This window comes from Lepeophtheirus salmonis, chromosome 14, assembly GCF_016086655.4.
Source record: "Lepeophtheirus salmonis chromosome 14, UVic_Lsal_1.4, whole genome shotgun sequence".
Lineage (NCBI taxonomy): Eukaryota > Metazoa > Arthropoda > Copepoda > Siphonostomatoida > Caligidae > Lepeophtheirus > Lepeophtheirus salmonis.
This window is the reverse complement of record NC_052144.2, coordinates 36,748,182-36,759,895: the sequence shown is the minus strand read 5'-3', so window position 1 is coordinate 36,759,895 and position 11,714 is coordinate 36,748,182. Positions and strand designations below refer to the sequence as shown.

At 31.1% G+C, this 11,714-nt stretch overlaps 1 protein-coding gene across 1 annotated transcript; it reads left to right on the top strand.

The window, feature by feature from the left end:
* Window positions 1–606: 606 nt before the first annotated feature.
* Window positions 607–11,034, top strand: LOC121129834 (uncharacterized). Its single transcript, XM_040725550.2, has 4 exons — window positions 607–913; window positions 5,220–5,431; window positions 7,495–7,669; window positions 8,162–11,034. The coding sequence occupies exons 1-4, from the start codon at window positions 778–780 to the stop codon at window positions 8,470–8,472; spliced, it is 834 nt and encodes a 277-aa protein (XP_040581484.1). The 5' UTR covers window positions 607–777; the 3' UTR covers window positions 8,473–11,034.
* The last annotated feature ends 680 nt before the right edge of the window (window positions 11,035–11,714 follow it).

The following is an 11,714-nucleotide window of genomic DNA, read 5'->3' as shown; positions in this document are numbered from 1 at the left end:
CAAAAAATTTAATATTTAAACTTTAATTTTTTTGAAAAAAAAATAAAAATCATAAATTAAGCCCCCACCTAAATATAATCCTGCGGACGCCTATGATATATATAGACATAGTGTGAAGAAACTCATCAACAGCTGTTGTAAGAGATACCTCTATTTTTTTTACTTTGAGTCTGCGTCATTAAAAAACCTTGCCATCTACATATGAATCAGTCCATTCAAGTTAACAATTTAACATTGGAATACTTTACTTATTTTATTTAATCAGCTGTGAGATGTTTCTATATCCGTGTCTGTGTTGGCATACATATGATATATTTAGATAGAAAAACGCATGCTCTAGGTTCCTGTGGCTATTAATTCCTTACAATCTCGACTTCTTCTTTTTTTGAAATAACTGGCACAAATTATTTAAGAATTATCGCTCACTTATCCATGAATGAAAGCAGTTTTTATATTATCAAATGTTATACTATTTTATTTGAGGAGAAGGCTATTGAATAAGCGGGAGAGAGACAATGTACGGTGTAGACCCACCGCATGGAGTTACAATAAAAAAGACAGCTCCTCCTTTTTCGGCTCCTCTCTCTTTTTATTTTTTACTCTAGCAGTGAGCTGAGAGATCCCTTTTCCTTCTGTATACTTTTACCTTTTAGGTTCATTCGAAATTATTTCTTTACGAAACGTACGAGCGGGTAGAAGAGGAAGGAGAAGAGAAGGAGTGAATTATTATTTCTACATTTTGACAAATTTGTAAAATAATTTCCACAAATACAAAGCATGAGGAGTGGGCATTTGCTACGTCACGGAGTGGATCGGATTCTCTTTGGTGGTGGTATTGCCGCAAAATGCTCTGAGGATGATGACGACGACTACCGTGAGGATGAGGAAGAGTGTCAATCCGTCTCGATGAGTCGTAAGTAAATAAAATTAACCTCTCACTTGCAAAACATGTACAGTTTTTTTCAATAGCTTTTCTAATTGTTTTCATTATTATTTTTTTTCCCAAAAACTTTTTCCCTAATTAATCTGAAATAGTATCTGATAGGGAAAGATTAAAATAGAAGAAGGTTATTAAATATTTACTTAAATGACATGACAGAACAATGATAGGGAAAAATCTTTCTCTTCATTCCTCAGATTCAATGGGATGTCATTTAACATAATATTATGATAATATATAATATGTAGTCTGTCAACACAATGGCAGGCTAGAATGATTTACTTTACAATGGAGTAGTTTGGATTACATTTGTATTCTTTGACAAATAATTATCCTGAATTTCTATCATCAAACTACGAGGGTGATCTGAATTAATTCCTGATATAACAAAAATACTCTAACACCCTCTCCCAGTGATGCTCTTTTCTCCGTAACCCGTCCAAATAGAACTCGGCGATTTTCCCTGCAAAATAATTGTTCACGAAACACTTTTTGTTTTTGGCTCAATTACTCCGAGTTGGATGGACTTGGTCGCGTCAGATTTTAACACAATAAGCCTATATATGTCAAATACTGTTTGAATTTATTAAACAAATATTTAATGGCAGCTCCAAACTCAATTTTGTCCATTTCCACAAAAACAATCTGATCAACTCACTCAAACGACTGTTACACCATAACTGCACGTCAAAAATGGTTGAAACTTTGGTGAGTAACTGTCAAAAGAAGCTATATAGATTTAACTATCTTATATTTACGAGTGTGTCATCGTCACGTTGAGGTCAGAAACTTTTCCACGTAATCAATTAAATAATTATAAATTGATAGATGATAGTGTTGAAAGAGCCTATATTGGAGCAAAATTATGCCTCATAAATCAAATTAAGAAGTTAAACTATAGTGAACACTCTTTTTGGGTATATTAACTCATTCCGAAGTTGGAATATAATGTCTATTACTGACCCAAATATATGTCTATGAAGCGTTTGGATGTGTGTATATATGAGTGTTGGGAGGCGGTCTGAAAATTCTACACCGGTCTGAAACTATTATGATCTTAAGTGGACCAATTTAATTTTGTCTGGTTTAAAATTGAGTGTAATCCTTTCTATAGATGAATGGCTGATCACGTTAGTTGTGTATTAAAATAGTGAAAATTAACCCAGAAATAAAGTCATATATGTACATCTCATACACGATGAATGGAGGTGGAAAATCGGTCCATGGATTGAGACAAAATAATAGACTCATGATTTGAAAAATATTAAATTTTGGTGAACAGTCTGAGATTACAATCTGGACTGAAATATCTTTCAAATCAGTCGAGAGAAAATAACTCAGGACTGAATTGGAAAAAAAAAATATCGATCGGGGACCGAGTCTCAACATTAGTGTATATACTGGGTCAACTGTTATTATTTAGTCATCTCTAATTTGCAAATTTTGAAAGGTGAGGAGTACAACACATAGTTAGCTATCGATTCCTAAAAAAACATTGTCCTACTACCCAGCATGAGCACACCAAGCATGGATATATTATAAATCGTCTTCTTCGAGGCCTCAGTCTGCTCCTTGATGACCTTCTGGGACAATTCTTCGGGAAGGAGTGCTGCTATCTCAATCCTCTTCTCGTACTGTGTGTTTATGTTGGCGACTAGGAATTTTTTTTTCTTAGCAATCGACAGCTAATTAATTATTTGTTCTGCAACATTGATCATAGGAAAATTTGAAAAAAAATGACTCTTAGCCTCTCAAAATTTGCACAATAGATATGATTAAATAATAACGGGTTGCCCGTTATATAGAATGTAAAAAAAGGGCATGTCTCGTTAAAGGGAGAGGTGGGGGTGGGATAATCTTTGTCGTTACCTCTGGAAAACAATCGGGCTCTAGTACAAATTTAAACGCTAAAACAGGTATTTTCTAAAAAAATATGTCATTTGTTAAAATTCAGACCCAAAAAATATTACTCTCAAATTTTGTAAAAAAAATTGTCTCCTTCAAAAACATGAATCCCCCCCTGTAGACCTTTTTTTTCAAGATTGTTCTTGTTTTAAATCACGGCACTTGCGTAACAATACTGGACCTTGGGACTTACTACGGCTCATAATTAGATTGCTGAATAAATAATACTAAAGTGTCCATGATTATTATTCAATAGGTAGTTTGTGTAATGGTCTTGTATCTCAATATGTATATACGTTTATATACATGGGTAACACATAACATAAGATATTTGTGTGTATTAGCAGAGTATTTTCTCAATATTAATGGGATTCCATGTGAAGAGGGGAATCCTCATTTCGCTTCAATTGTCCTTCTTGTTTTTCTTGTAGTGATTGTTAGTCCTACACTGATGATGATGATGATGATGAATACAGAATACGCATCCCAAAAGGATAGGGAGGGGGAAGTAAATCAATTTGAGGAGTACTAGAACATTTATATGTATTGTATTGTTAATATCCATACATAAAAATAATGTGATAATCTCTTCAAACGATACTAATTGGTTCTTCATACTAAATATTATTAGGTTCTACATACGAGTATTAGTGTTGGATTCGAGTTCGATTATTGACAGATTTTTTGAGATTGAATGTGCATAAAATCCATGCTGTTCAACAATCAAGTATGTTTTACTACCTCAATAACTATGGCACTCAATTATTATGACCTAATCAAAAAATGTAAGTCCTTTTAGAAAATATTATTCTGCATAATAGGAAAGGATTTGAAAAAGTTATATTCAAACAAAGCAACAATTAAATTAATTTAGGCTGTCATGGCACATCTCAACCGCCATTGGAAAAATTTCCAGTCGAATACGTACTAATAAAATCGAAATCCCTCGACCCAAACCTTGTTTTGTGCAATGACAGGGCCACCAATCAAGTGCAAACCAGCTTTTCCCCTTCACAAAGTATTTAAGTCCCCTGCAAATACTTCAAAATGAACCCTGAGCCCAGGGATAGTTCAAAAGTACGGTAGTGACACCATGTAGATTAAACACCTCCCCCGCTCCTTCACAATGCATATAAGTCCATACCAAACTCTCCAAAATAAACCCCGAGCTCATGGCTGGATTAAAACTGCGATAGGGATACCAAGCAAGTTAAAACCCACTGCCTAACACTTCACAAAGCATTTTGGCCCCCAGTAAATACTTGAAAATGTACACCGACCCATCCTTTTTTATCTTCTTGGTATCTTTGGCGTAGCCTTAATCAACCCATAGGCCCAGGGTTCATTTTAGAGGGGCCAAATGAATTTGTATAAAACAAGTTTTTGGGTCTTGGTATTATGATTTTGTTGGGGAATGACGGGAAATTTTCCCAATGACAATTTTCCACAGTGGCAATTTTTCTCCTGGGCAATTTTCCTAGAACCCTTTTTCGATATAATTTCCCCAGTAGTAGAAAAGCCACTCTGCATCAAAGTTGCTGGAATGGATAAGTATTTCATGCCTTCCTCTAACCAGCTTAGAAAGGTCATTTCTCCTTCACTCTTCCACCCCTTTAATGGACCCCGGAGATTAGATTGATAACTACTAGAGTATTTTGAATTTTTCAAATTATAATTTTCTGGATACTTCGAGTTATGTTTTTCGAGTTCAAGATATACTCAAGTCCAACACTAGTATGAACCATATGTCCTCGAACTCCATGAGTAGTTATGAGTATTCTTCTTCAATCTGATTACATTAATAAATAGATATAAGCAAGTAAGTCGTATTCGTCTCAAATCAAATTCATTACATTAATTAAAAATTAATATTAATTACCTTTCCCCGTTGACTCAGTCCTCATTATTTGCAATTAAATCGGATTATAATAAAAATCCTTGTTATCTCTATTTTCGTTTTTTTTTGTCAGGATTATCGTCCACTTATTGTAATATACGTAATAGGTTCAATTAACTAATTAAATGATTCAGATAACTACATCTTAATCCCCGTAGCTTCTTCTTCCTTTATTCCATGTATGTAGACTACTTTAGTTTAGAAAAATTATGAACAACAGGATTTAATTAGAGGATTATTAACATGATAATGAAAGGGACCCATGATCACATAAGTACTTTTTACATCAGTATAAGAGTCTACAATAATTAATTAATATATAGAAGATCTAATATAAATCCCATTAGATTTTATTACCAATAAAATATGTATCGTATATTGATACCTTGAACACGTGTAATAATTAAAAAAAAAATACATTCAAAATCGACAACTATCAACAACTAATATTTTCATTTTTGAAAAAAAAAAAAATAGGAATTGTTGGCCATAAGGAACTACGAAGCCTCTCTGAGTGCTCATCTCCACAGGATATAAGTGCATTGCGTAAAATTAGAAGATCCCGAACAACTTTCACCACATCACAATTGCATCAATTGGAATTGACATTTGATAAAACACAATATCCAGATGTCTATACACGTGAGGATTTAGCAATGCGACTAGAATTAACGGAGGCAAGAGTACAGGTGGGTTTTTATCAATATTTTAAAATATTATTATTACTATTTTGTTTGTTTTTATCCAGTGGATCGTTATTGTTGATTAATTAATCATTAGATACATATGTATTGACATATATAAAATATAAAGCGTTGTTACTGACGTCATCAGTTGTATCATAATTAGTGTTGGATCGGTCCTAAGACTGATTCCCTAATCAGTTTTTTTTACTATTGGTACGATCTTTTTTACCATTCAACGGTCCTAAGGACCGATATCCCGGACTTTCAGTTCTATGGCCCTGGCTATCTTTTTATTTTCTTCCCTCCTAGCTAGGATTAAGAATTCTAAGAACGAAGAAAATAATAAACGACATCTACAACGTGTAATAAAACGTTTTAGTTTCATTCATCCTGCTTTTAATTTCAGGTATCTTGTCTCTTTGAAAGAGGTTATGAATTATGATGAACTGGTGTCCTAGAACTGACAAATTTTGAGAGTTCAAAGTTGATATTTTTAGCGTATAAATTGAACAAACTTCCAATAAATATTGATTAAATTCCATATTAATACCACAGTGTGATATTTGAATCAAATCAAAGTAATATCTACTGAAACTCCCTCTCAAATATTTAAATTTGTACAATTTGTTGGTTTTTGTCTTTAGATATGGGACGATAAAACTAGTATCCTTGGAGACAAATATCTTATTCTTTCCATTGCAATAGTTAATTGTTACTGCCAGCACATTTTTTAATCATTTATATCAGTTTCATCAGTCATTTTTTCAAATTCGTTTAGTTCACTAAATCATTTACTTTGATTCTTTTAATCTTTCACTTATAATCGACTTTTCATTTCGTTCTAACTAATTTCGTAAAAATAAAACGAAATTCATTGTAAATCGACCAATTTCCAATATCTTTTAATACACAGATTGTCACACTTTGGCACACATGCGGTCCTACATACCCCTATGATTGCCCTCCAGCTCATCCTAGAATATAAATTGGTCCTTTTGAGATTATAGATTGTTGAAATTATTTTGTAGCAAACGTGTGAGTGTAGCTAATTTATTTAATCTAATAAAATATAACTATACTGTGGCACAAAATTAAGATTGATATGAAATTATTATTATATATTCCTTGTAATTTCGTATTAAGTTCTTCTTATCGTCCCCTCTTTTCGCTATTCAATCGCTTTCTTTATGTGCAGAGCTGGTTTTAGGTCCATACAATATACAAATTGTTAAAATATTGAAACAAGTAAACTGTTAAGTACTTCCAAAGATTTCAAATATGCCTGTGAAAAAATATATTCATCGAGAAAAATCAAAGTACTTCGTGAAAAAATAAATAAACCGTTGGATTATAGATTTGTAGATTACATTTTTTGAAAAAAATAGGGGTATAAGATAATTACTTCTAAATAAACAATGAACGATTTAAAAGTACATTTTTTCTTGTTTCTCGTTCACTTTTTTGAATTTGTTTATCGTTCATGAACAATTTTTTGAACGATTAACACTTTTGAAGTATTATCAATAAAGCTATCTACAACACGGAAATATATAGCATATTATAGTTAAACTAGGCAATATATGTATATGTTATTGATGAGCAGCAAGGCTTAAGTCTGTTTACCTTGGTTGGTACCATTTTGACATTCAATAGTTCACTATTTTCCTTGTTATTAATTAAAGAAAGGGTTTTTATTGTTATATAATTTGGTTGCTCAAGCCCCTAAAATGGCTAACATCAGCAATGCTGACGTCACATGAAAACACTCTATTCATATATGTAGTGGGATTCATTGTAGGAAAATGATAGTTAAATATACTTCTGGAGGGAGAAAGGAAAAATGATCTCCTACTGATTAATATACGATCCTTGCATAATCGTACAGTACAAATTTTTGTTTCATTGTTTTCAATTACGTTTATAATTACATTGATTATATCACATCATACATTTGTCCTACCACTGCAGCTGTTGTAATCTAATTATTCATATGTTGTAATATTCTCCCAATATTTAATTACACTTATTATAATTAGTCATAACACATACTACTTTTTTTTTATCAGGTCTGGTTTCAAAATCGCAGAGCTAAATGGCGAAAAAGAGAAAAGTCTTTGAAGGAAAATACATCAACGACACCTTCTCAATCTTCTGGATCATCATCATCTGAAATGGAAATTCGTCAAACAAACATACGGAATAATAATAATTGTAATCTCTATCCAGAGACGACTGGCATAGGTAATGAATATATTTTTTTTACACATTTGGATCAAGATCCGATTCTTCATTTTTTTCCTATTATGTACAAATTTGTATGTTATTTTGATTCAACCTCATTATATTTTCTTCACATTTCTTTATAAATTTGTCCAAGAGGTCCTTGACTTTTTGGACGCGAAATGATTATTTCTTAGAAAAAAAATGAATCGTTGACCAAAACGGCTGAAACTTAATATTTCTCCACTTTGTATCAAAAAGAACATTTTTGGACTAAGTCCACCTGATATTTCGAGGGGGAAAATAGAGCCCGTTTAATATACATGTCAAAAATATAAAATTAATTGTGCTTGAGAGATCACATGGAAATCTCTTTATTCTGTCGTTAATCCACTCTAATAATATAATAAAAAAAGATGAAAAAAAATCAGTCACAAAGATTAAGCGATGATGTTGTCAATAAGGAAAACTAAATCTTTTTTCCCTAATTATTATTTTTATTATTGTTTCCAGGGAGCAATGGAGGCTATTTGAGTGGTGGTGATGGTAAATCCAGTTCCCTTTTTTCAGTTCCTCAATCGTCCCATCATCATCATTCTCATCTATCATGGCTGGCCTCTCACTCCCCATCGAAATTATTTGTGGATCCAAAGAGTCATCCTATCTCAGCCGCTGCTCTATTTTCACACTATGTCCTTGGAGGGATCTTTGGAGCGAATAGCAATATAAATAATAAGGGCAGTCAAGGAATAGTGTCCGGAATGGAACAACCAAAAAGTCCTCCTTCTCCTCCAGAAAGAACGGACGGATTCTTATCCGATTAAAAAAATAAAAGACATAATTCTCTGATCCTGATTTCATCTCTCTTCATTTTTTGCCATTTAATACAAGACATGACAAATAAGTAGGACGTTATAATTAAGTATTTAAGCAATATTTTTCAAAGCATATATTTTATTTATTCATTTTTACACGTGTACCTTTATCATACTATATTTTTTTGGATATCTTTTGAGAGATCCACACATTTATACCCCGAATGCATAGTGATGTAAATCGTGTGAATGTTTTAGCTGGCCCGGTATTTTGGGGAATTGGTAATCTCAGGGCGTCTCTAGAAGTTTTTGGAAGTAAGGAATTTTTGCTTTTCATTAGAAAATTTAATTTTTCAATTTTTATATAGAAAAAAGTTTAATTTTTCAAATGTTTTGGTAATTCTTTTTTTTTTTTTAACGTTTATGCAAAAAAATTAATAATTGAACTTTTTTTATTTATTTAGTACTGAAATTTTTTGGAACAAGCTGTGAATTTTTGAAATTTTTTCAAAGTATAATTAATTTTTTGAGAATAACTCTGGATTTTTAAAATTTTTTCCCATAAAATTAAATATTCAAAATATTTTCTGAAAAGCTGTGAATTTTTAAAAAAAATTTCAAAAAATTTAATATTATTGAATTTCTGAATTCTGAACTTCTTTTTCTAAACAGATTGAATTATATTCAAAACCTGATTGATGTGTGCTCATAAAAGACGGAGATTAAACCTTTAGATTTGCTGCAGGGTTACCTATAATTATAAGTCCTTTTTGGACTCGGAGTAGAATGGGGGATCGACATCGATGTAATTTTTGCCAATGCCCTTGCCCATTTCTTTCTCCCCCTCTTTCTCGTCACTGCTGATTGTAGCTGATATAATAAAACGTCATGAGCATTGTTCTTTCTCTCCTCCACAACATTCTTGAAAGAATATAATGTTGATTTTCGGGGTTTTTTTACATGCCCACTATCCCCACAAAATTTCCATCACTACAAATTCCCCTCCCTCCTAATCCCTTCTCTTCTTCTACTGTTATTTTATGTACAATACCATTCAAGAAGGAAATTACTAATTTATTATTGCTAGCAAATTAAACGCTAATCAAACCCCAACCATGTAAAAACAAAAACTTATTTACTATAAGATAATCTAGTCACACAAAAACTGGGTTCTCAAGTCTTGCGAATTTGTACTCTATCATCAATCAAAACAACTATTGTTGGATCAGTCCTAGGACTAATTGTCTATTCAGTCTTTATTACTATCGGTCTGATATATTTACCATTCCATGCTCTTTTACTTTCTTAACTCCTAGCTAGGATAAAATAATTAAAAACGAAGAAAATAGCTAATTGATAACTAGAACATATAATAATTAATTCTAGCCGCACACTTCCTACTTTAAACTTCAGCTACCTTGTCTTTTTAATGAAATTATTTTGAACACTTGAAAGGACATAATTAGTAACTACGTATTTTCAGCTGTTGTAGTTACAATAAAAGACCGATAAGGAACGGTCCTAGGACTAACAAATTGTATTAGTTCCGGACGGATAAAACTGTACTATTTTCTATACTAATCCAACAATAATCAAAACAGTTTCAATTTCCTGATTTATTTAGAGATACAATGTACCTGTTTAAATGAGCACCACCAGGGGTGTCCGCTAGATTATATATATATAATATTTTTTTTTTTTTGGGGGAAGCTTGGTTCTTGGAATTTCTTCGACAAAATATACAAAAAATTTTTTTTTTTAAATATTTAGCTATTCACAAAATATTTAAAAAATTAAATTTTTTGGAAAAAAAATCTAAAAATTGAATATTTTTTTAAAATCTATTGCTATTTACTAAATATTCCAAAAAAATTGAATACTTTTTTAAAAATCTATAGCTATTTACACAATATTTCAAAAATTAAATTTTTTCGAAAAAAATTTCAAGAATCCTTAGCTATCCACACAAAATTGATTTTTTTTGGAAAAAAATTAAAAATTCCATAGTGTGTTCATAAAAAATGTGAAATTTTTTTGAAAAAAAATGAAATTTAAGAAAAAAAAATTTAAATTTTATTTTCTACATTTTTTTTTGGAAACAAATTTAAAAAAAAAAAAAAAAATTTAAAAAATTAAATTTTTTGGAAATAAAAAAAAAAAATTTGGAAAAAAAAAATTAATATTGCAAATATTATTATGTTTTTTTCCAAAAAAATCAATAGAGCACCTCCAGCCCCCCTTTGGACACCCATTACCACCTCATAACGGCTACAAGCGCCTTTTAATGTTTAATTTGAAGTTAATAAACATCTTTCTTTGCAGACATTATTCTTCATTTGTTGTCTGTACTGATTTAAATGAGTACATTAGATTTATCTTTTCAAAACTTGAGAGTTCTTAAAACCCATTCATAATAATTAATTCATTTTACAATCAAAAACAAATTTTGTCAAAATATGTTTCAAAGTTATTCTTAATCATAATGTAATATATATAAATAGGCGTATTATACATTCTAACTATGTATGTTTGTAGTAGTATTTTGACTCAAATATATACTATATCAATTTATGTTTTTTTATATATATTTTTATTTCTCTATGCTTTTAGTTTGGGTTGAGTCGTTTATATCATTTATATTTTATTTTCTTCTTCTCTTTTGGATATTACATATCCATTCAAGACAGCAGCAATTGTGTATCTTAATGGGCTTAAACTCGTAAGTGATTTATTTTAATTTCCTGTTTTGGAAGGAGCTTTCTCTCTATTTTCTTTTTTTCCCTCTTTTTGAGCATCATTGCTCAAGAGAGAAATAGAGTAAATGGTTTATTATCAATTAAGTCTGTCTGAAAAGATTAATGTATCATTAAAACAATTGTTAAAATGAATAGGAGAATAAAACAAAGCAAAAATAATATTATACAATATAACTTCCTTCTCTCATTGGCTCTCCCACAAAATTAACTTTACATGCAATTATTGTTCATTACATACGAGGTGTGCTAAAAAAGAAAGCTAATTTTAAATTATTAGGGGGAAAAAATAATTATTCATCAATATTTATATTGGCACCTTTTAAGTATACAATACACTTGAGCTAACACTTTTTTGAAGCACTTTTCGGTATAGGCTTGAGCTTTTCCTGCGATGCAATCTGTATCTCCACAATCAGTGTAAATCTCCGTCCTTTCATAGGTATCTTCACTTTTGGGAAGAAGATAAAAGTCACATGGGGCCAAATGGGGACTGAG

Excerpts from the sequence above, each read along its gene's own strand:
- LOC121129834 (XM_040725550.2), top strand. The coding sequence starts at position 778 with ATGAGGAGTGGGCATTTGCTACGTCACGGAGTGGATCGGATTCTCTTT. Across the intron at positions 914-5,219 it reads TCAATCCGTCTCGATGAGTC|GAATTGTTGGCCATAAGGAA; the intron begins GTAAGTAAATAA and ends AAAAAAAAATAG. Across the intron at positions 5,432-7,494 it reads TAACGGAGGCAAGAGTACAG|GTCTGGTTTCAAAATCGCAG; the intron begins GTGGGTTTTTAT and ends TTTTTTTATCAG.